General features: G+C 37.7%; 1 protein-coding gene across 5 annotated transcripts in view; it reads right to left on the bottom strand.

Moving 5' to 3' along the window:
- RPH3A (rabphilin 3A) overlaps nucleotides 1–25,587 on the bottom strand; it is a 347,889-nt gene that overhangs the window by 96,892 nt on the left and 225,410 nt on the right. For all 5 annotated transcript variants that reach the window (XM_051972819.1, XM_051972821.1, XM_051972818.1 and 2 more), the window contains exon 3: nucleotides 8,009–8,152. In XM_051972819.1, coding sequence (XP_051828779.1) covers nucleotides 8,009–8,152 — 144 coding nt within the window. The remainder of the gene's footprint in view (nucleotides 1–8,008; nucleotides 8,153–25,587) is intronic.

Genomic DNA, 25,587 nt, shown 5'->3' with positions numbered 1-25,587 from the left:
ACTGTTAGTGAAACTGTGAATTAATCCAATCATTTTAGAGACCAAAACTTTGACCCAACAATAACATTATTAGGTCTTTTCCTCAAGATGATAGAGAAAAAAGAAGAAAAAATTGTATATCCTAAAATATTTACAGTTCTCTTTGTGGTGGCAAAGAATTGGAAATTGTGGGGATGTCCATTCAGTTAGGGAATGGCTAAACAAGTTGTGGTATACTATCATGAGGGAATACTACTGTGCTATAAGAAATGATGAGCTCATTGATTTTAGGAAAAAACAGGCCAAAAAACTAGCATGAAATAATGAAGACTGAAATGAGCAGAACCAAAAGAACATTGTACATAGTTATAGCAATATTGTTTTAAGAACAATTTTGAGCAACTAAATTATATTGAGCGTTATAAATATTCAAGTCAATTACAAGGGACCTGTTAAGGAAGATGCTATCTGCCTGTAGAAAAAGAACTAATAAATAAATGTGTAGCCAATGTTTCTATACATACACACACACACACACACACACACACACACACACATTTGTGTCTATTGTAGCCATCTCTAGGGCAGGGTGGGAAGGGAGGGAAAAAGAATAAAAAGTGCTTAGCAGAGAATAATAGAAAATTTAGAAGGAAGCATAGAAAGCAGAATAGCTTTGAAAATAATGTGTAATATTTTATAGCTTTTCAAAAAAAAGTCAACAGTATGACATATAAATTCATGGTTTTATAGTGAATCCTCTTTTTATGTTGTGCTATATACATGAAAATGCTCTTTTCTGTGTGTCTTTATATATTTAGGTCCAAAATGAATTTTTTAAAAGAGAGAAACATACTTTTCCATAATAAAGTGGTGGTTTCTGATCATATATCTGATCCTGGGCACCATATTTTAGAATAGAAATTGGGAGCATCCAAAGGAAAGCAGCAAGGATGCTGAAGGACTTTGACATAATTGATTGGAGCAACAATTCTTTCCCTCCTGAATCACCATGTTGTCATGGAGAGGGACTTGTATAGTTCAATGAAATTGAGAATTATGCTGTGTTATTACCTGACAGACAGGTCATAGTGGAAAGTTTTGACAAAAAGGGATCCTCTTGAGAAGAAACTAGTATCTTTGCCAAGAAAATCCATTGGACAGTTTCAAAGTGATAAAAGATATGACATTGGAAGATAAGGCCCTCAGGTCAGAAAGTATCCAATGGGTTACTGAGGAAGAGCAGAGAACAACTTCAAATAGTTCCAGTACTAATGAAGCAAATGGGTCAAAGCCAAAGGAAGCTCAGCGGCAGTTACATCTAGTGACAAAAAGAAAGTCTGATACTGTAAAGATTAATATTTCATAGGAACTTGGAATGAAAAATCAGGAGCAAGGTAAGTTGGATATGGATATAAGAGATGGAAAAATTAAACACTGACATCTTGGATGTCAGTGAAGTTAAATGGATGGGAATGGGTGAATTTAATTCAGGTGATCATTACTGTGGTCAAGAATCCCTTAGAAGTCAGCAAAAGAATGAGAAAAGCAGTACTGGGGTACAAAAAATTTCAAAGAAAGATATCTGTTCAAATCCAAGGCAAATCATTTAACATCACAATAATCCAAGATCCTCATGTTGGGAAAGATTAAAAACAAAAGAAGGGGACAGCAGAGAATAAAATGTCATGGAAGCAAAAAATATGAGCTCAGACAGACCTCAGAAGACAATGGACAGAAGGGCTTGATATGTTGCAATCCCTGGAATCCTGAAGAGGTGGACACAACTGAATGATTCAACAACAACAAGAACAAAAGGTTTCTCATGTTTTCCATTTCTCTGACCTTCCTTATTTTCCACTGAATACCCATGTGTCATTAGTGGTGTCTCATCTTGGACCTCAGTTTCCTCTTCTGAAAAGTAAAGTTAGACTAGATATAAGATCATCATCATCATCATAAGTAGCATTATTATAATGCTTTAAAGTTTGCAAAGTTTTGTTGTTGTTCAGTCATTGTTTATTGATTTCTGACTTTAAAAGCACTATATCTGGAGAAGAAAAGACATAAGTGAAGGGTAAGAGAGGAGTATCTGTTTTCAAGTATTTAAAGGATAGTCACGTAGAAGAAGTATTAGCCTTGTTCAGTTTGGCCCCAAAGGATAAAACTGGGAACTATAGGCCGAAGTTTCAGAGAAGCAAATTTAGGTCTAATGTAAGGAAAACATCAAACAATGGGACCTATCCAAAAGCAGAACATATTCCCTGAGATTGTGAGATTTGGTCTCTATTTTACACGTGGAGAAACTAAGGCTCATAATCGGTCAGAGAGACAGAAGCAGAATCAGAGCCAGGTCTCCTGACTTCAGGTCCAGAGCTCTTTCTTCTATAACACACTGTTTCTGGATTGAAGTTTATCTTTCCATTGTCCCCAGTGAAGGAAGTGATGAAACAATTTGGAGACAAGGAGTTATGCCAAACTTTCTTAAGAAAAGTCATTGTTTTTAAGGAAATTAGCCCATTGTTTTATGAAAGTACTAATATAGGGCCACCAAGTGTTGGTCATAAAGGGGTCCCATCCCTTGCTTTCGTCAAGATTCAGGTTCAACTCCTCCTACTGAGGAGCCTTTCCCAATTTCCCCACTTCCTGCCTCCAGCTTCTAATGCTTTCAAACCTTCTAGACAATCTTGACAAACTCTGCATAGATCTTGCACATTTCTAATTATCTAGGTGCTGTCTTCCCCTATTGAAATGTTTGCTGCATGGGGGCTGCATGGAGGTTTTGAGATTTTTTGTTCTTAAATCCCTAGCCTGGTACATATAATAACACCTTAATAAATGCTTGCTGACTCTTTATTAAAGCAGGTCCCAAGGGTCTCCATTTAGAAATGTGTTGTTAACATTCACTTGGAGTTCTTGTGTGTGCTTTACTGAAGTAGATTGTGACCCCTTTGCCATATCTCAGACAGTTATTGAGGACTTTTGTGGCTGGAAAAATTCATCTTCCTGAAGCTGTCATGTTAATGAGCACTTCCAGAACTAGAGAGGCTGGTTCTCAGCTGATGGACACGTGGCCCATCTTCCAGCCTGCACATGAATCCTTTCCAGTTTGGTGGTTGGTTGGTGTCCATTTTCAAAGAAGACCAACATGAAATCACTGTGTTAGAATAGAGTCACAACGTGTCTGACTGGGAGTGACCTGACTTGTATGAGCTCAGAATGCCTTGTCACAGGTTGGCACAAAGAGTCCCTATGAACATTTGTGATGGGCTCTCTAAACTCATGCAACTTGTGTTTCTTCTGAGCTAATTCAATTCTGTGTTGCTTAGACAGCACCTTCTCTGATGAGGGCACGCCATGCTGGGCAGCACAATTTTTAGGGGACCTTTTCTAGCCCCTTCCTCACACATAGAGGTGAACAGTGTGATCCATAAAAGGTGCTGCTGAATCCCTCTGCTGCTTCCGTGAGAAGACAACCTTATGCCCCAGGCTGCCCATGTGCAGGGCTGTAATGACAGCTCCCAGTGCATCCACACCTGCTGCTTTGTCACCTGGCTTTTGCCAAAGGGTTTTGAGGGTAGAAATAGTGCAAGAAAGGAATAAGCATTTATTAAACACCTTCCATGTGCTTGACAGTTATTATTTCCTTTGATCCTGTCAGCAACCCTAGAAGGTAGGTCGCATAATTATTCCAATTTTACAGATAAGAAAACTGAGGCAATTAGAAGTTCAGTGTCTTGCCTGGGGGGACCACCATTGTCTGAGGCTAGGTTTTTGAAGCCAGGTCTTTCTGAAGCCCTGTCCTCTGTCTATTGCATCACTTAGCTTCTTCCCAATTCAAATATCAGAAATCAGTTTAACCTAGCTAGGGGATAAGGGGAGAATCCAGGATGAGGAGGGAATATTTGTAGCAGGTTTGTCCTTTTCTATTGGTTCCATAATCTCTTTGGGTTGGCTGACTGCTGGGCATACATGAGTCAGATGAGGAGAAATCAAAAGTATTCCTTCCATCTTGGTGAATAACATAATTTTCTGTCCAAGGAACCCCACCGGTGCTGAATAGGGACGGTGCTTGGGGACAGATGTCTGGGTATGGAGAGATAAGCTGAAAATGAGTGTATGGCTAAGTAAGCTCTGCCAGCCCCAGCAGCTGGCCAGCTTAGCTGCCACCAATTTATATTCACGAGACAAAACTCGCCAGCAGGTGGAACAAAGGCAAGCATCCCAGGAGGGGAGATTTAGTCAATGAGATGAAAGCAAAAGAGATGCCCAATCTTGCTCATCCTCCCCATGTACCCCTTTTCCTCCCAGTCACTCCCCATCTTCTACATTCACTTGTCCCTCCTTTCTCCAAATACCACAACTTGGGCAAGGTCCCACTATGTCTCTGACGATTGAGCCAGCAGTGGTTGGTTGGAATTAGTCAAATGAAAGGTTTCTAGTGTTTTCCATTTCTCTGACCTTCCTTACTTTCAGCTGAACACCCATATATCATTAGTGGAGTTTCATCTTGAACCTCAGTTTCCTCTTCTGGAAAGTAAAGGGTTAGACTAGATATAAGATCATCATCACCATCATAAGTAGCATGTATATAATGCTTTAAGGTTTGCAAAGTTTTGTTGTTGTTCAGTCGTTGTTTACTGATTTCTGACTCTTTGTGACCCCATTTGGGGTTTTCTTGGCAGGTATACTAGAGCAGTTTGTATTTCCTTCTCTAGCTCATTTGACAGATGAGGAAACTGAGGCAAAGAGGGTGAAGTGACTTACCTAGGATCATATAGTTAGCAAATGTCTGAGGTCACATTTGAATTCATCAAGACAAGTCTTTCTGCTTCCAAGCCCAGTGCTCTATCTAGCTGCCCTGCTTGCACATTAGTAGTTGGTATAAAAATGTTAATTATCAATGACATCATCATCATCATGACCATACTCTTCTAGTATGGTAATAAGTCTATTTCTAAAGTTCTTTTCAACTCTAGATCTATGAGCTTAAGGAGGTGCCATCATGGAAAGCACAATGGATTTAAAGTCAAAGAAGTTCTGGGTTTGAATCCTGGCCCCTATGTTTACTAGCTAATAATCATTGACAAATTGTGAATGTCTCTCAGTTTTGATTTCTTCATCTGTAAAATAGAGGTAACACCACCTGCTTCCTGGTATTGTTGTGAGGATAAGATGAATAAAACACTGACAATCCCAAAGTGCTCTGTTAACTATTAATAAGGTCACAATCTGACAATAAATTAAATAGGCATTTTTAAATGTCTACTCTGAGACAGGCAAGAAACAGAATGATGTCATAACTAGGAAGCCATCTTTAGAGTTGAGAACACCTAGGTTCAAATATCATCTCAGACATATTTTGATCAGCAGGATGATTTCAGAAAGACCTGAAGAGACTCACATGAACTGATGCTAAGTAAAATGAGTAGAACCAGGAGAACATTGTACACGGCAACAAGAAGACTATACGATGATCAATTCTGATGGACGTGGCTCTTTTCAATAATGGGATGATTCAGATCAATTCAAAATAGATTTGTATTGGAGAGAGAGCTATCTGCAGTCAGAAAGAGAAGTGTGGGGGCTGACTGTGGATCCCAACATAACAGTCTCACTCTTTTTGTTGTTGTTTGCTCTCTTTTTGTTTTCTTTCTCATTTTTATCTGATTTTTCTTGTGCAGCATGATGACTGTGGAAATATACTTAGAAGAATTGCACATGTTTAACATATATTAGATTGTTTGCTGTCTGGGGAAGTGGGGTACAAGAAAGGGAAGGAGAAAAATGAAGAACATAAGGTTTTGCAAGAGTGAATGATGAAAACTATCTTTAAACAAAAAGCTATTGTTTTTTTAAAAAAGAAAGAAATACTAGTTTTGTAAACCTGGGCAAATCACTTAACTCGCCAGTGCCCTAGGTGAGCTCTAAAATAAGTAGCTGAGCAGATGAGGATCTGCATTGATGGAGGGAATTTCCATGCTAGAAGTTCCCTGTGCCAGTGATGTCATACATCTGATTCTGCACCCACCAAATGTGGCAGGCACTAAGGATACAAAGGAAAAAAATCAACAGTCTCTGCTGTCAAAGACTTTACATATTAAAGCTGAAGACAATCACTTTTTAAGTTACAGAAACCTGGTGCTAATTACAATATTACCTACCTCATGTGGGATTCTGTAACTGAATGTAAGGGTCATAAAATTATGATTTATTTTTTTCTATCTGTATATTTGGGGTCACAAACAAATTTCTTAGGCAAAAACAGATTGCAAATGGAAAAAGCTTAAGAAGCCCTGAACTAAAGCACTTCTCTCAGGATTGTACATTTCCAATGAAATAAAATTTGCAGAGACCTTTGCAAATCCTAAATCACTAGGTAAATGGTAACTATTTCACTATTATCATTATTTCAAGGGTCTGGGATTTTCTGGCTCTAGGTACGCCCTCCTCAAATAGAAACTGAAGTCCAGAGTTAATAAACTTTGAGAGGTAGTTGGTTGGAAAAATTATTCCACTGGTAGCCAATCTGTTATAGGATCTCTCTGAGTTCAGTTGGATTGGGTCCTTGGGCACCAGGCACAATGCCTACCCAAAAACCTGAACAAAAAGTTTTTCTATCATGGTTAGAGTCTTTGAGAGTCTGGAGTCTCCTTCATATCTTACAAGCTCATTAGAAGGAAACAATATCCAAAACCAGACTCCTGTGAAAGCAGTTAGTTTCCATAGATGGCAGAAACCATGATTATATTACATCATTGGATTAAGAAAACAATAAACTGAATCACATAATTTCAGAGTTATTAGAACACAGAACATCAGAGCTGGGAAAGCCCTTAAAACATAGAACATTAAAGTTGGGAGGCCCTTAGGACAGAAAATTTCTATGCTGGAAGGGGTCTTAGATCAGGGAATGTCAGAGCTGAAAGGGACCTTAGAACATGGAATGTCAGAGCTGAAAGGAACCTTAGAACAGAGAATTTCTGCTGGGAGGACCCTCCAAACACAGAAAGTTAGAAATGATGTGGATCTTAAGAAATAAAATGTCATAGGCTCAGCTACTATCTAGTCCAACATTTTCATTTTACAGATGAAGATACTGAAGCTGAGAAAAAAGTGGTTTGCAGACACTAAAGTTGGAATTCTTGAACCCTGGGAATTGTCATCACACAGATAGGAGATGGGGATCTTCGAATTTCCATATATGTGACTTTTTTGCTACACTTTACTTTCCCACTTTAAATCACTTAAAGGAACTTTCCAATCAAAGATACCCTTTCTCCTTCCTTTAGTCTTCCACTCCAATCTACTTTCCACTTAGTTATTAAGTTGCTCTTCCAAAGACACATATCATGCTCCCAGTCAATAAACCCCAGTGGCTCCCTATTACCTCTAGGTAATTCTTTATTTGACTTTTAAAGCTCTTTATTACTTGATCTCTTCCTAACCTTCCAGTCTTCTTAGATCTTACTCTCCTTCTCTTACTTTATGACCCAGTGACACCTCCCTGCTGTTTCTTGAGCAATTATAGTCCATCTCCCAATTCTGGGTATTTGATATCTTGTCTTCCATGCCTGGAATGTTTTTCCTCTTTGTCTCTCCCTTCTGCTTTCCCTTGCTTCCTTCTCAAGTACCACCTAAAATTCCACCTTCTATAAGAAATCTTTACCTCTTAAAACGAACACTTTTCCTCTGAAGATTCCCTATAATTTATCCTATGTCTATCTTGTTGGTACTTAGTTGTTTGCATGCAGTTCCCCGACACACACACACTTAAACTTCAATCTCCTTGAAGTTTTTCTTTATATGTCCAGTGCTTAGCATAGTATTTGACATATAGACACACTTAATTAATTAATGCTTATTGATTTGTTATTGAGCAACCTCCCAAATCCAAAGCTTCTGTAGTATTTTCTTCCCAAAGTCTAAATTTCCCCTAGTTATGGAGCAGGTGCTCCAGCTCTGAACCTGCTATGGGCTTGTTTTCACAACTCAAGGTATGAAGGATTTGATGGAAATATCACCGTCTTACCCAATGCGCTCCTGCTCCATTTCTTCCATTTTCTCAGCTCGAGCAATCACTCTGTTGATAATCTCTTTCTCCTCATCTGTGAGCTCTTCATTTTTTCGTGGTCTTTCGGGTTGGTCAGGGCGGACGGACCATCCCGTTGGGAGCCTGAAATACAAATGCAAACCCTGTGATGGTGCAAAGAAAAACTGAACAGATGGAGACAAATCTTTATAGGGAAGGTCCAAATTGAAATTATTCTGAGGGAAATGACTGATTAGAACATGTATCTAAGTCTCAGTTTCCTTGCCTATAAAATAGTAATAATAATGCCTGTAATACCTCTGCCAAAAGATAATTGCAAGGCACAAATGAGATTTTACATGTATTTATTAATTCACTTATTCATTTATCTATTCATTCATTTATTTGTTTACATAGTTTGAGCACCTTAAGGTGTTAGACTTCAGCCTAGCTATTTTTCTTATCTATTAAATGGAGATATGGATAGGATTTGCCCCTGAAATCTTGACATTATTAAGGTGGGGAGGGGGCGCTTGTCTTTATATTTCCAGTGATTAACATAGTCCCTGACTTGTTGACTTGACCTGAGAAAAGTTAATGTATAGTACCTAATATACAATAGAGATCAACTATATAAAAGTGACTTTACAGACCATAAAATCCTATATAAATATGATTTATCATTATTATTAAAATTATCTCATTCTCACCTTTTATTGAGGTTTAGGTAGAAGTGGTCTTAGGACGAAATCCTACCCATTTATTATAATTTTATTTTTAATTTTTTGCAAACTATGGCACAGGTAGATAAAGTAATTTGTTTTTAATATGAAATTGTTATGAATATAAATAACATTATTTGATAGTATGGTAAAAAAAAAATACTAGTTTAAAAGTCAGAAAAACTAAATTATATTCCTAGCTTTGACCCTCACTCCCTGTGACCATGTAGGCAAATCAGATTCCCATTGTTGCACTTCAGTTTTGTCATCTGCACAGTGGACATAATCTTTCTATGGCTCTCTCACAAGATTTATTGGGATCCACAGGGTAGTCTCTTCTCTTGTCTGCATCTTGGTCTCCTAATCTGTACAATGGTCACAATAATCCCTGTCTCACTTACTTTATAAGGTTATGGGGAAGCTCAAATGAGATAATGAATGTTAAAATAATCAAAAAAATGAAAAACTCAATGCTCTGATAAGCTATAAGCAAGATGATTAATAAGATATTTTATGATATGGTTCACTGACTAAACAGAGAGTTTCATTATCACAGGGAGAGGTATGAGATTGATTCCAAGCATTGTTAGACCACTAGAGAGCTTTGCCTCCATTAAAGGGGAAAAAATTAAATCCAATCAGTAAATAGCTCTTCTGTAAGAGCTCCAGTCCCATTAGCTGTCAGCATCTATTATTTCTGCTCCTCCAAATTGTGTCAGCAGGCATGAAATTGCCTTTTGACACTTGAAGTTCGGAACTGAAAGTCATGTCCCCTCTCCTATTCTCTCTCTACCCCTCCCAGCCTCATTCACACATTGTCTCCCCCTCCTCCCTGGTGTAAAGAAATAGACTGATGTCCTAGACAGGTAAAAACAGATCAGGACACACAGAAATCCTCCAGATATGAGATTCTTAACCTTTGCGATGCAGTGGACTCCTTCAGAGGTTTGGTGAAGTCAGCGGATCCCTATTCACAATAATGTCTTTAAGTGCATAAAATAAACTGTATAAGATTATAAAGAAAGCCAATCTTGAAGTAAAGATGTCATTTTTCCATCTGAGTTCACAGAACTTCTAAAAATCTATACATTGATTGTTTTGAAATCACTGGATCGCTGCCCTAGATGGATCACAGAATTCCAGGATCTTAGATCTGGAATCTAAGGGACCATAGAAATCATCTCAGTCAACACTCTCATTTTGCAGAAGAAAAAAACTGAAGAACAGAGAAGTTAATTGACCTTCCCAGGTTCACACAGCTAATAAGTCTCTGAGGGAGTTCCTCTGTGGGAATTCCTTTCACTAATTAAAACACACAGGTGTGGATGCTCATCTTCAACCCCAAAACAGTGAAAAAAAAAAAAAAGAAAAAGTCAAATGTGGTAAAGACTGACTGAATGAATGAATGCTGAAAAACCTAGACTCCCCCCAAGCTACAAGGCACCTACTCTTTCTAGGATCTACTTTCTATCATTTTGATTATACTTTTTACATCTAGCCTTTCTCCAGTTTACCCATAGCCTTTGTAAAGCCCCATGCCCAAAACTCTCAACCTACTCAGGATCTAAGCAACATTGAATAAACCAGAAGAATTTCTTGATTTCCTCATGCGCCATTCTCCCATTAATAAAATCACATTCATCCCCAGTCCTCTGGCTAATCAGCATGACCCAGAGCTATAACATCTAAATTTTTCCTTCCCTGCCACTTCACAAGAACTCAAATGGGTATCATTGCAAAAATGACTTACAGTTTCCACTAGATGCCCAGATCTAAACCTATGTACCAAGCAAACAAGAAGGTCCCATAGAACACCCACATATTCCCATAATTTCCCTCTCTAGCAGATAGGCAGAAACTCAAGGGCATCATGCATTTCTCTAAACCTAATTCCCTGGCCACAGAAGACACAGTAGATAAACAGCAAAATCTGTGTTCCAAAACATCTCCAATCTACCTCTGTGGGACTCACTACTTCCCATTGATTCCCCTGTTCTCATTCCAAAAGCAAACAGCAAAATCATGAGATCCGTTTTTCCAACAAAATCCTTTTCACCTAATAGAGATTCGGATTAGAGGGAATTAGTGATAGGTGGTGGTGATGATAGGAGGGTCCATATGGCCAGGAACAAAGCCTTGGATTCTCACTAACAATCACACCTGGAATAATGATGGCAATAACAAATTCAACTCACACAGTATTATGTTATACTTATGGTTTTAAAAGTGTTTGATACTTTTTTTTTTTTGCAATTGACTCAAAACTACTTGCTAAGGTAGACAAGGCAAGCAAGATTTCTGTGGCTAAAATTTTGGGCTTAGAATCAGAACGAATTAAATTGAATCTCCCCCTCCCCCAAGCCCAAAATAAAATGAAAAAAAAATCACATACCAAAGAAAACATTTAAATATGAAAAAATCAGAGGGTGCGAGGTTGGGAAAGGAACAAATTTTGGGTGGGTAGAAAGGGAAAATATATTCCCAGTTAAGTATGGGTCATACGTTTGCATTGGATATGTTCTTGCTCTTTGTACACACTGTAGAGGAGGAAGGAGGAAGGAAGAAAGAGAGGGGAAGGAGAGAGGGAAAGAGATAGGGAGAGAGGGAGGGAGAGAGTGGGAGGGAGAAAAAGGAAGAAGAGAGAGGGAAAGAGAGAGGAATAAGAGGAAGAAAAGGAGAGAGGGAGGAAGAGGAGAGAGAAAGAAAAAGAGAAAGGCAGAAGAGAGGGAGAGAGAAAGAAAGACAGAAGGAGGAAGAAATAGAGAGAAGGAGAAAAGGAGAAAGAGAAGGAAGGAGGAACGAAGGAAGAAAAAGAGGAAGGGAGGGAAGGAAAGAATGGGAGAGAGGGAGAAGGAAGGGACAGAGAGAAGGGAGGAAGAGGGTACCCTGATGAGGTCCCCAATTTTGAGTTACATTAAATCACAAGCACAACTTCTGATAATCATCAGTACTTTGCATCAGTTCCTTTAAGGCTGCAACCATATTCCCCCCAAAAGAAAAGATTGGTTTTCTGACATTTTCTCATGTCCTTACAAGCCATGTGGCAATGGACAAGTCACTTGATATCTCTAGGTCTCAGTTTCTTCATCTGTCAATAACTGCATTTACAAAGATCAGATGAAATTTTATATAAATATATATATAGCATATGGCAAGTTTTAAAGTGCTATATAAATGCCAACTGTTATTATTAACTTGATGTGACAAGCAGAATTGTAAAAATCGGTTATTCATATTTTTGAAGGAAGAAAATTAAAGGGGTATGCTAGACTTCACAAATCTTAGGATCAGAATGGTAACTAGAACAGGGAGACTGGGGCTTTATAACAGGGTACCTAAATTTAAAGGATGCTGGAAGTATTTTCAATCTTTCAGCAGCAGAGAAACAATTGAGCTGAGGATTTAGTAAGCAAGAATAATTGACTTTCTTTCTCCAGCAGCAGAAGCACTAGCTTCCCCACCACACTGCCCTCTGCACTGAAAACAGTATTATGGGATATAATAATTGAACATTATTATCTGAATTATTAACTGAATAATATTATCCAGAATAACTGGATTTGTATTAAAAAGTTGACTTGAGAGCATATTTTGTGCTGCTTGCCTCAGCCACCAAAAATATCAGTGATATTTCTGTTTAAAATCACTGAATCTTAAAATCACAAATCTGGAAAGGACAACGATGATCATCTGAGTCCCCTATTTTAAAGAGGAACCTGAAGTTCACAAGAGATAGACAATGACTTGTCTGAAAATTGGAGGTGCAATTAGGAAAGCTTTGGTGCCCATGTATAGACCATGTAAAGAAATGGAGCTGAAAGGATATTACCTCAGAGTTCACCTAGTTCAGAGTATCACAAATGGGCCCTATGGGTTTAGTACAGCCAGTACCAAATTAAAATGCAATTGGGAAACCTTTAACAAAATAAATAAAAATACAATACAACATAAATAACATTACATCTTAAAATTAAGCAAATATGTGGCCCCTTTTTCTCTTTGAGTTTGATACCACTGTTCTAGTCAAATCCCTTTTCCCATTTATAGCTCACAAGAGTTAAATGATTCACCCAAGGCCACATAGCCAAAAGAAAACTAGAGGCAATATTTGCATGAAGGATTTCCTGAATCTAAGTCTAGGATTCTATTCACTATGTTACAGTACCACACACAGAAAGTAATGTTTGCCCAACCTAACTTACCTTGAATCTCTCCCCACTTTAGTGCATCCTTCCAAAGGGGTATTTTCTCAAAGTGCAAGTCTGATCATGTCACCACCTCCCTGTTCTACAAATTCCAGTGGCTCTCTACAAGAATCATAGCTCTGGAGCTGGAAGGTCTCTCAGCCAATTATCTGGTTTCCTCTAGTTTTCTGATACCGCCAGATTGGCAACAGACAGATCTGGACTTGGGGTACATTGATGGAGCCCCAGTGTGTGACAGAACCAGAATTAAAGGAAGGTAGACTCAAGGTCAAGGCTGTTGCTTTGTGCGAGTTGTTTTGAAAAATGGAAGTACCTTGTCTGTTCTCCACAGGAATCTTTGTGAGATTCAACCTATGAGAGATTTGCTTGTGAAATGCAGTACTTAGGCCTACATGCATTATAGTCTTAGTGTTCAAAGGAAGGAGCCAAGAAGCATAAGCTGAGAGTATTTTCAAGGAACTGAACGCTAATCTCTCATGGCATTTTTAGAGGTCCAAAAGAATCGGAAAAATTATTTTCCAGGACAATTATTCCTCCTATAACCCCACAAATACCAAACTGCAACTGAAGCACTGAAATCTCAGCAGGTGCCTGGAATTTAGGGGCAAAGAGCACATCTGATCTTTCCAGTTCTCCTTGAAAGCCACTCAGAAAACTCTTCTAAGAAAAGCAAACTCCTGGCTCTCGTGGGAATTTTCAATAAGCCCTTAAACAGGATATCTCTACCTAGGTAATTTGGAATAAATAGCATGAGTGAATAAATGAACAAAAAAGCATTACTCTATAATCCTCAGATTCTGGGCAAGGATAAATCAGCCTATGTCACACCCTTATTCAATGAACTTTGATAGCTCCCTATTCTCGGCAGGATCAAATATAAACTCAAATATAAAATATACTTGGAACTTAAAGCCTGGCCCTTTTTCTTCCCCTTATTCCCCATTCCTGTAGCACTATTCATTTTTTCCATGTATTCTGTAATTTCCTTATATAGACCTATTTGTTGTTTCTTTCACATTAGATTTCTTTTTTTAATTTTTATTATAGCTTTTTATTTACAAGATATATGCATGGGTAATTTTTCAGCATTGACAATTGCAAAAGCTTTTTTCCCCCCATTTTTCCCCTCCTTCCCCCCACCCCCTTCCCCAGATGGCAGGTAGAACAATACATGTTAAATATGTTAAAAATATATGTTAAATACATGTCCATACAGTTATTTTGCTGCACAAAAAGAATCAGACTTTGAAATAGTGTACAATTAACCTGTTAAGGAAATCCATAATGCAGGCGGACAAAAAGAGAGGGATTGGGAATTCTATGTAGTGGTTCATAGTCATCTCCCAGAATTCTTTTGCTGAGTGTAGCTGGTTCAGTTCATCACCTGCACATTAGATTTCACTTCTCATCTCTACATCTTTACACAGGCTGATCCCCCAGGCCTGGAATTCTCTCCCTCATTATTTCTGTTCCTTTGCTTTACTCTTTGTTTCTCTTTGCTGCCTTTAAGACTCGGCTCAAACCCCACCTTCTGCAGGAAACTTCCTATTCACAACCTCAAGCTATTAATATCCTCTCCTCTGAGGTTGCTTACCCCATTTGGAGTTTTCTTGGCAAAGATATTGGGGTAGTTTGCTATTTGCTTTCCCCAACTCATTTTACAGATGAGGAAACTGAGGCAAATAGAGTTAGGTGACTTCCCAGGGTCATGTAGCTAGCAAGTGCCTGAGGCTGGCCTCCTAAAAATGACTTCCTGACTCCAGGACTTGCATATACTTGGTTATATGCTATTTTTCCCATTAGAACTGCAAATATCTTGAGATTAGGGACTGTTTCTGCTTTTCTTTGTAACTCCAGAGCTTAGCATAGTTCCCTGAACACAGTTATATGGGGATAGGGATTTGAACTTGTAATTTCAATAGTGTAGGAAACTCCAGATAAGGAAAGTCATTTTTACCAATTTTTACCAGTACAGGTCCTTTGCAATTTACAGTTTTAAAAAATTGCTAAGATCAATGAGAAATTAAGCATCTTTCCCAAAGACACACAGCTGGTAAATGTCAGAGATAGAACAGACACTTAGCATGCAAAATGATCTCAATAACTTCTTGCTGTTTGATTGATCACTAATGCTGAAGATGATGATGATGATAAAAAGCAATTCTGTAAAACCTCCTAGTTATGTGACCTTGGGCAAGTCACTTAACCCCAACTGACTCAACCAAAAAAATACTAATTCTAATATCTGACATGTATATTTTGCTTTATATACTTAGTTTCATTTGACCTTCAAAAAACTCCTTACCTCAAGGCTACAGATGACGCCATTGAGGCTGAAATTAAGTGACTTGCAAAGTCACACAGCTAGTTAGTGTCTTGAGGCAAGATTTGAATTTGGTGCTTCCTTACTCCAAGTCCAGCATTCTAGCCATTATTCTACACTAGGGCAAGCAAACCACAGTGATAGGAGTCATCACAACACCTTGGTTCTTTGGGTTCTGAAAGCCATCATATGAATAAATGATATTTGATTAAATGAAGGCCGTTTAGTGAATGTGAACACATATATGTATGTACCATGTCAGGCTTTCTAAGAATCAAAGAAAGAGAATAAGCATTTCTATAGTGCCTACTATGTGCCAGCTATTGTGCTAAATGCTTTTTACAAATCTCATTTGATTTTCACAATAAACCTGCAATGTAAAAACTGTTATCCTTATTTCACAGTTGAGAAAACTGAGACAAACAGAAGTTAAATGTTTTGCCTAGAGTCACCCAACTAGTAAGTATCTAAGACTAGATTTGTACTCAACTCCTCCTGATTCCAAGCCCAGCACCATACCATTAGCTGCCACTAGATAAGATAAAAGAAATTTATTGCATGAATGTTCAACCATAGTGACATGGGAAGTCTACTAAGTTTGATAGGAAGATTTGGGTCTAAATCCCAGTTGCCTTATATTTTCAGTGTGACATTGGGCAAATCAATTTTCTTGGGCCTCAGTTTCCTGTTCTGTAAAATGAGAGTGTAAAGCTAGCTCATCTCTAAAGTATCTTCTGGTTCTTGATTTATGATCATGAAATCTCCCTTATCCTCAGTTTCTTCTTCTGTAAATTGAGAGAAGTAAACTAAATGGTCTTTAAGGTACTTTGTAGATTTACATTTATCATTTTATAATCCTAAGTATTTGTCTATTCCATTTATTCTCATGATGACTGATTTTCATTTCACACTCAGCTCCTTTATTTTTTTTAATTTTTTTCCTTTCTTTTTTATTTCATTTTTTAATACCCATTGCTTTATGAATCATGCTGGAGAGAAAAATCAGAACAAAAGGGAAAAACCATGGGAGAGAAAATAACAGAAAAAAGAAGTGAACATATCAGCTCCTCTCTTGTGGGGCAGAAATCTATACATCATACTGGTCCCCTCACCCTCCCAATGTTCCTCCTGTTGTACACGCCTCTACAACACAGACCATGTCCCTTGTGTAAATTTCATTAGCTTCTGACTTTGACTATCCCTCCCAAACATCCAATTATCAGTAGTTCGAGGACCACAATAGATCAGCTTGATTAGGAGAAAGCAAATGATGAAATGATGGGGTGGTAAAGAAAGAGCCCGCTTGCTCCTCAGAATTTTAAAGACATAAACAACTGCATCTTCAGCAGGAGATGGAGGGATTTGGCTCCGGCGGTCTCGGAAGGCTACTCCCACCTGCAGTGATTTCAGCAGAGTGGCTCTCAGCACAATCTGCTACATCTTGTTCCCAGATAAAATAAACAGATTCATCTCCTAGGGGTTGATGGAGAAGAAGAAAGAAATGGATACATCCTACAAAGAGGGCATCTGCTTCCACTTTAGACGTCATGCTGTCGTCCATGGTGGATTCAACAGCCCTTTGTGAAATTAAACAGGGAAGGCTTACACAGATAACATCTTGGAGAGACTTTTGCCAACCCCCAAATGTCACTCTGACACCATGGATGGAAGGCGTTGTGGTAATGAAGCCTGTTTAGCCCAAATTAATGATCCAGTAGGATATAAAAGCCAGACTCTGTTCACTTGAGGATAAAACAGAACTAATTTGGTCTTGACTGTACCACTGCTCAGGATCAAACTGGTATCTTTAAGTGGGTAGCTGGGGAGAAGAGAAATAAAATGGAGCTTCCAGCTTACAATCAGTCATTCCTAATTGTTTCCTAAACAGATGGCTTCAAGTGAGTAGTGGATAGTATGTTAAACTTGGGGTTAGGAAGACCTAGTTTCATTATCTACCTCTGATATCAATTGTGTGACTATGTAGCAGTCATTTTATATTGCTAAACCTCAGTTTTCTCACCTATAAAATGGACAGCATAATAGCAACAATATTTAACTTTGTGGGTCTGCTGTGAGAGTCAAATGATTTCATGAAAGTAAAGTCCTCCATGGTTCTTTTCAATAATGAGGTGATTCAGGCCAATTCCAATAGACTTGTGATGCATCCAGAGAGAGGATGATGGGGACTGAAAGTGGATCAGAAAATATTATTTTCACCTTCTTTGTTTTTTGCTTATTTTTTTCTTATTTTTCCCTTTTTGTTCTGGTTTTTCTTGTACAGCACAATAAATGGAAAATATTATAGAAGGGAAAAAAAGAAAATAAAGTCCTCTACAAACTTTTTCTTCCAGGTATAAGAAGATGGAAAGGGGAAAATATTGAGACCAATGACTTAATTGACATAAGGAATTTTCTGTGTAAAATTTTTCTCTTTCATATAGATTAGCATATTCTTTGTCATTTATATCCTTGGGCAGTTGCCTAGGTCACCACAAAGGTAAGTGACTTCCCCAAGAGCATGCCTCGAGTAAAAATCAGAGGGAAGAATTAACTTCATTTTCTTGAATTCCAGGCTTGTCCTTTACTCACTATCTCATGCTTCATTTTTTGCCAACACAAGTGGGGAAGTCGATTAATGAGCAAACTCCAAGGAAGGAAAACCTGAGTGAAAGTGCACCTCTGACATATTTCTTACTGACTGTGTCCCTGGACAAATCATGCAACTTTTCAGTGATCTAGGCAACTCTCTATGATTATAATTTGCAGAAGTTGCTAATCTATATTGGTAGAGGGAGTTATCCAAACCAATAAAATTACAGGTATACCCCCTCCCCAATGCATTATATATGTGTGTGTGTATATATACATGTCTATAATCAATATGTGTGTACATATAAATACTAAAAACCTACATATGCATTGTTTACATTGCCTTTCTCCTAGTGACCTCATCAATTCCCATGAGTTCAATTTTCATCTCTACAGAGATGATTCCCAGAATATATTCAGCCCTAGTAGCTCCCCTGAGCTTCAGTCCCACATCTCTAATTGCCTTTTGGACATTTTAAATTGATATCTCCAAAGCGTTTCAAAATCAACATATCAAAAGCAAAACGTATTACTTTCTCCTCTTTCTAAACTTTCCTTTTTCTATTGAGTATCAGCATCTTTATGTTCCCCAAGGCTCATAATCTTAAAGCATTTCCTACTACCCACTTTCTCTTATTCACATATCCATCCAAATAATTCCCAAGTTATGTTAGTTCTGTTTCTACAACTTATCTTGCTTCTGGCCCTTTTCTCTCTAATTCTATTTCAAGCATCATCACTTCTGAACTGGACAACTGCAATAGACTCTTATTCCCCAATAGACTCCCTCAAGTGTATCCTCTATCTAATCCATTTTCCATAAAGCTGCCATAACACATCAGATGTAGTCTGACTGTACAAAGGATAGAATGATTATTCTCTCCCTAATATGGTATATACTACTACATGGTAGTATTTTCTTAAAATAGCTTCAAAGTATATTTGCTTTGGAAGAGCTGACATACAATACTGTTAACTCATTGACCTACCTGAAGAAATAATCTTCTCTTTTATATACTCAATAAGTTTTCATACAGTTCTTGTTAAGATCCCTTTTCTGACAAGAAACTCGCCACCTAATCAGATTGTCCTTAGTAATCCTTAGGATTAGTAATTCCTTAGGAATTTTTTTCCGCAAATCTGCCTCTATTTCTCCCAGTGGATCTTGGGATCAGAAAATTTAGAGTTGCATGAGCCTTGTAACATCATCTAGTCATTTTTACTGATACAGAAAATGAAGCTCAGAATGGCTGAGTTGCTCAAGGTCACACAGCTAGCTAAGTGGCAGGATTGGGATTTTAACCCCACCTTCTGACTTATATGTGCTTGTCCTGCCTTCCAGGGCCTTGCAGAACAATAAACCTAATCCTTCTGTCCAAATCACAACCATTTGACAAATGTTACAAAATTCATTTGCAGATGCTCATGCCCTTGAATCAGAGGCCCCCTCCCTCAGATACCATTTACTCTTATTTTACTTCATCCATTCAGCTACAATTACTTCAGCATCCTATATGTATGGGGCATAATTCTAATAAGGCTTGGTCATCTACTTTTCCAGCCCACAGCATATTAGGTGCAGCAGTTTAGGAACAGGAATTTAGAGTTAGTGTACCACAAGAGATCTCGTTGACAGTCCTGAAAATAATTAATTAATTAAGAAAGAAAGAAAAAATTTGTCAGATAATGCTAAGTATTTTATAAGAACTGAATACTTTCCAAATATTATGTCTTTGTAAACTTTATAAAATATGACTTTACAATACAGTCAATCCTTAGCATTCACTTTAACTTTTATTACTTCAAACATACCTGTGATTTTCCTTAGTAACTTCATTTTCACTTTTATGATGGTCACTAATGTATGTGACTGTTCAAAATAAAGGGGGAAAAAATAAGAGGCATATGTGTAAGTTTTGCCTCTATGAGGTGTTTCACTGGTCTTGTTCATCCTAGAATAAAGGGTTCCCCATGCACCCATTGCTTATTTTAATTATTTGCTTTTAAAACAAGCTTTGTGTTGCAATTTTATCCCCAAAGAATATCACAAGTCCTTTGGGCTCTAAAACCAAGTGTATAAAGTCAGTGAAATGATTTAGTGAGAAAATAAAAGTGCTAGATAAACTTCCTGCCAGAATGAATAGAGCTGCTGTTGCCCACAAGTTTGGGGTTAACCAGTGGCCAATTTGTTATATCCTGAAAAAGAAGAAAAGTATTTAGTACTGTAGATTTTATGTGTTATGAAAAGTGAATATTATCTGCAATCAATGGTAGGTTTTTTTTAATTGTGTTGTTAGCACAAAAGGTCACAGAATACTGGGAAATACTAGTGAGAAAAATTGTTTTGAGTGTTATGAATTTTATTTTGTGTGCTGCATTTTATGGGTTATTTCATGATTAGAAAATTTCAAATGATCAGAATTTATAAAGATATAAAGAGAAAGGGACAGACAGAGAAAGACAAAAACAGAGGCAAAGACACAGAAAGAGATAGAGACAAAGAGAGGCAGAGAGAGCCAGAGACAAAGACAAAAAGAGATGGAGAGACACAGAGACAGACAAACATAGAGATATACAGAATCGTATGCAGAGTGGAGTTTTTTGTTATCATGAAAGTCCAACCCCCATTTTCCATTCATGTTTTTTACTTTTGTACCATTTTCTGGAAAGATTACTTCTTTGAAAGTTGAGGATTGACTGTACTATCTCATTTGAGATAACATAGAGGAAAGAGACAGAAAAATTATAAAAAGCTGACATGAGAACTCAAAAACCACAGCAGTCCAAGTGTGATGTGAGATGGGGCCATTTAGTATAGGGGAAAATCACCCTCCTCACTTCCGTGGATCCTAAAGAGTGTTCCTATAGATAATAATGATTCTTAGTCCTATAGCATTAAAAAGTTTGCACACAAAAAAATCATTCTCTTCATTATCCAGTGAGGTAGCTAGGACAAATATTATTATCCCCATTTTGCAGTTGAGGAAATGAGAGCCCAGAAATGTTAAAAGCTGCATCCAGGATCATGTAATCTATAAACTGCAGGGCTAAAACTTGACCTTGGGGGTCCCGACTCCAAGCTCGATGTTGTTTCCACTAGGCTACATTGGAGACATGTAAAAACCACATAGAGATAGAATAGAATAATGGACAGAAGTTGGTCTTGAGGTTAGAAAGACATGGATTTAGGTCCTGCCTCTGAAACTCATTAACTGTGTGAGAACGGGCTGTGCAAGCACTGGATGGTCACAATGATCACCTCAAGGCAGTAGGGACAGATTAAATTGTGTTCAATATTGTGGGTATGAAAAGACAACACTATGAATTTTTAAATATGAATATTTTAACAATATTTAACAACAATGTGGATATTTTAAATGGATTTTCATGAGAAGTGTTTCAGTTAAAAAAAAGTTTTGTCTTTTCAAGCATCTGGAAAACTCACTTATATGGAAATACCTACATTCCCAGCAGCGGAAAAATTACTATATTACTGTAGGACTAAATTAAGTCCATCTAAATGAAATATTCCCTCTTCCATAAATAAGCCTTTATAGCCTTTCTTGTGCCTGAAATGCACTCCCTTCTTTTCCCCACCTATTAAAATCCAGTTCATTGAAGGATTCTCTTCATTACCTCTCCAAGTATTAGTACGCCCTCTCTGCTCTCTCTCCTCCCCTTTCCCCTTTCCCTTCCCAGCTTTTCCCCACTCCCATCACATCATTCCTCTCTTCTCTTTCCCTCCCTCCTCTCTCCCCCCTTCTCTCTTCATCCTTCCTTCCCTCCCTCCCTTCCCCCTGTCTTTTTGTCTATTTCTCTCTGTGTGTGTCTCTCTGCCTCTTTCTGTCTCTGTGCTTGTCAGTCTATGTCTCTGACTGTCTCTGTCTCTCTCTATTTCTATCTCTTTGGCTCTGGCTCTGGCTCTCTCTGTCTCTCTTTGTCTCTGCTTCTTTCTGTGTGTCTGCCTCTGTTTTTGTCTCTCTATTTCTCTCTGTTTTTCTTTGTCTCTGCCTCTGTCGTTCTGCCTGTCTCTTTCTCTCTCTGTCTCTCTTTGTGTCTCTGTCTTTCCATTTCCATCTCTGTGTGTGTGTGTGTGTGTGTGTTTCTCTATCTTTCTGTCAGTCTCTGTCTCTATCTCTGTCTTTGACTCTGTCTCTTCTAGCTGTCCCTCTGTCTCCATCTCTCTCTTCTTTGTTTCTCTGTCTCTTTCTCTCTCCTTTCCTCCCACCTTCTCTTTCTCTCACATTATTTTGAACATACTTAGCTCTGCACATGTTGTATCCCCCAATACAATACAAGCTCCTTGAGATCAGGGACTATTTGACTTTTGTCTCTTTTTTGTCTTCCTGCACTGGAATTTCTCCTGGATGGTGAAGCAGGTTTCTAATGGACTGTCTCCTAGAAAAGGCTTGAAAGATCTGAAGCTGGTACCTCCTCCAAGCTACTCTTCATGCATTGGGGATGAAGTGGGGTGGAGGGTTCTCCCCAAACTCCTACACTCCAATGGAATAACACAAGGAACAAACACAGGCTGGGATCAGGACTGCTTTGGGTCATCCTTAGTTTCAGTAATCTTTCACAAACCTAAGCCAACCCAGCCATTATCTTTAACCCCTTCTCTCACATCAATGCCTCTAGCTCTTTCAGACAGGAGAAGCAAGATGGCATAATGAATTTAAAATTAGAAGACTTAGACTTAAATACCAGTTCTGTCACTATCTTTGAATGATCTATTTAGAAAATCCATCACTCCATGAATAAAATCTTAAATGTATGGACTACTTTAAATAAAAAAAATCCACATGTATTAGAATAATAATTCACAGGCAACCTGTGTGGTGGATAAAAAAGGCATTGACCTGAATTGATAAAGACAGCCTTAGCAACTTTGGAGTTCTCCATACTAATGAAATGACAGGTCCAGTTTCTATTTTTAAGGTGTGCAAATTGATCTCATTTGGTCTTTCTTTTTTATAAAGAACTTTATCATTTAACTTGTTTTTACATGTATATTTTATTTTGGAGGTCATACAGAGTCACCAGAGATTACTGTCCAGGGATCATTTGATCTTTCCAATAACACTGTGAGGTATATACTATTATTAACCCTACTTTCCAGATAAAAGAGATTGAAACTCAGAGAAAATAAAGGACTTGCTCAGATTTGCAAGGCTACTAAGCTTCAGAGGCAAGATTCAATCTCAGGTCCTCTTGATTCCAATTCTGGCATTCTTTCTAATCAGTCAGTCACTAAACATGCATTAAGTGCTTACTGTGTGCCAGATCTTATGCTAAGCACAGGAGTTATAAATGAAAATGAAAAACTATAGAGATTCTCCCAGCCCTTGAGGAACTTACAATCTAATGAGGTATAAAACAAAAGGAAGCTAAATAGTATGTTTGACTCAGGGGAGCCTGACTTAATTGGAGAAGTTCAACAAAGCTACACATGGAATATGTAATTCATGGATGATGGATTCTCTAAATAGATCATTCATAGTTAGGGGCAGAACTGATATTTCAACCCAAGTCTTCTGATGGAAAAAATCATATATATATATACTATATATGTACAACTAAGAAGATCCCATCAATTAAGATGATCCCATCAACTTGACACCTCCTACAGAAAGTAGTATTTGAGCTGAATTCTGAAAGAAATCAAGAATCAATTCCCTTATTGCAGATAAGGATACTAGAACTTAGAGAGATAAAACAGGAAACAAGTAAAGGAAACTGGGACCAAATCCCAGTCATTTAACTCAAAGTCTAGTGCTTTTACCATAATACCACAAGGCCTGATACATATTCAATATGCAGTAAGCACCTATTATATGTGCTTACTACATATTGTATATAGTAGGCGCTTAATATATTTGTGTATAAAATAGGTGTTTAATATATGTGTGCATATAATAAGCACTGGCATATAGTAGGTGCATAATACGTGTAAACTGAATCCAAATGAATTTCCATCATCATCATCCCTGAGTATGAGATCAGAGATTTGGAAGTAGGAAATGTCTTCAGAAGATATATAGTCCAATCCCCTGAGAACCAGGTAAATAAACTGATGCTTTGTCCAACCAGAATTAATAACTATGGAGACTGCATTTTTAAAAGTGTATGTAAAGATGATTTCATTTTCCTAGTTTCGGTCATTCAAACAGACCCTTCATCCACATCTGCCCTTTGCTTCAAAATCATTTCCACTGGAAATCAAGATAACCTTTTGTGCTAGAATGGAAATTATGTGCTCAGCATATTGCATTGTAAGGTGTATGCCCATCATTCTGTTATTACCAAGAGAAATTATTCTACTTGGTATTTATTTTATCTAAGGCAGCTTTCCTGGCATGAAGCTAAAGAAATCAAGGGATCAGAGACTTGCTGCCAATTATGGCCAAATTAATATCAAGGACTAAATCTTAAGCCCACCGCCACATCCCACATCTGCCTCCTTCCTTGGATTTGGAAGAAGCTGCCAAATCTTTTGAAACTTTTCTAAATGCTTTGAGTCCCTAGAAACTTTTTCTAATATCTCTTTTCCCTCACAAGTGCTTATTTCCTGATCACTGTCTTCTCTCTGCAGTACCTCATCACACTGATCAAAAAAAAAAAAAAAACAGGCAAAAGACAGTCAGTAAAAAGGTAAATGTCACAGAATACTTACTGCTCCTTTTCACTGTGGGAAAGCCAAGAAAAGAGAGAAAAGAACAAAAAACAAGAAATGAGGTTAGAGAAAGAAATGAAACAGTAATATCTTCAAATAGTTATGCTGGTTAATGACAGTAACCACAAAGTACAACTTATAATGACCTATTTCCTTCTTACTGAACCAGAAACAAGACAATATTTATATAGGTATGTCGACTGGTCTTACTGAAACTTTTCAGCTGGCTCATTCAAATAATGCATCATTCTTGCCAAGTTCATCAATTTCGTTCAATAATTCATTTGAGCATTTTGCAGTGAGCAGTTGACTGGTAGTTTTAGTAAAATATAGAAATAATCTAATTCTGATGGGTCCCCAATTCATTTACTCCATACTCTAAAGATAGAGGGTAGCTGTCCCATAAAATGAAAAAATGATTTGACTAGGAGTGAGGAGATCTCAGGTCCAGTCTTAGTTCTATTATTCTCTAATGCTATGTCCATGAGCAAGTTCTTTACTTGCTCTGATTCTCATTTTCCAATCTATGTTGAGTGAAATACATAATGTCTAAAATAATCTTCTAGCTCTTATACTCTGTGATTTTATAATTTGGGAACAGAACAAGCCCAGAGACTTCCTAGAGATGAACCACATTCTTGTTACCAATGCACAACAGGGAACATCAAAGTTTTGGGTGTAATTTTCTAGGGTATAGTAATGGACCAGATGATTGTCTTATAGCTAGGGGAAAGTCCCTTTGTTTCCAGAACCAGCATAACCTGGATATACCATTCTATTTGCATTATGTCTTCCCTCTTCTGGGAAAGGGTTAGCTAACTTCCAGCAATAAAGAAATGAGAGCCAATCAATCAACAAGAATTAATTGAGAGCTTATTATTTGCCAAGACCATTATGTGTGCTAAATATCAGAGATATAAAGAAAGGCAATCCCTAGTCTCTGACCTCAAGAGGATTACACTCTAATGGGAGAGAAACCATAGACATGATTGTTCTTGCAAACTGTATACAGTGCAAATCGAATGTAATCTCAGAGGAAAGGTACTAATGGTAGTGAAAGTGAAAAA

Source organism: Antechinus flavipes, chromosome 1, assembly GCF_016432865.1.
Source record: "Antechinus flavipes isolate AdamAnt ecotype Samford, QLD, Australia chromosome 1, AdamAnt_v2, whole genome shotgun sequence".
NCBI lineage: Eukaryota > Metazoa > Chordata > Mammalia > Dasyuromorphia > Dasyuridae > Antechinus > Antechinus flavipes.
Note: the sequence above shows the minus strand (reverse complement) of the source record. Positions and strands in the feature narration are given on the sequence as shown.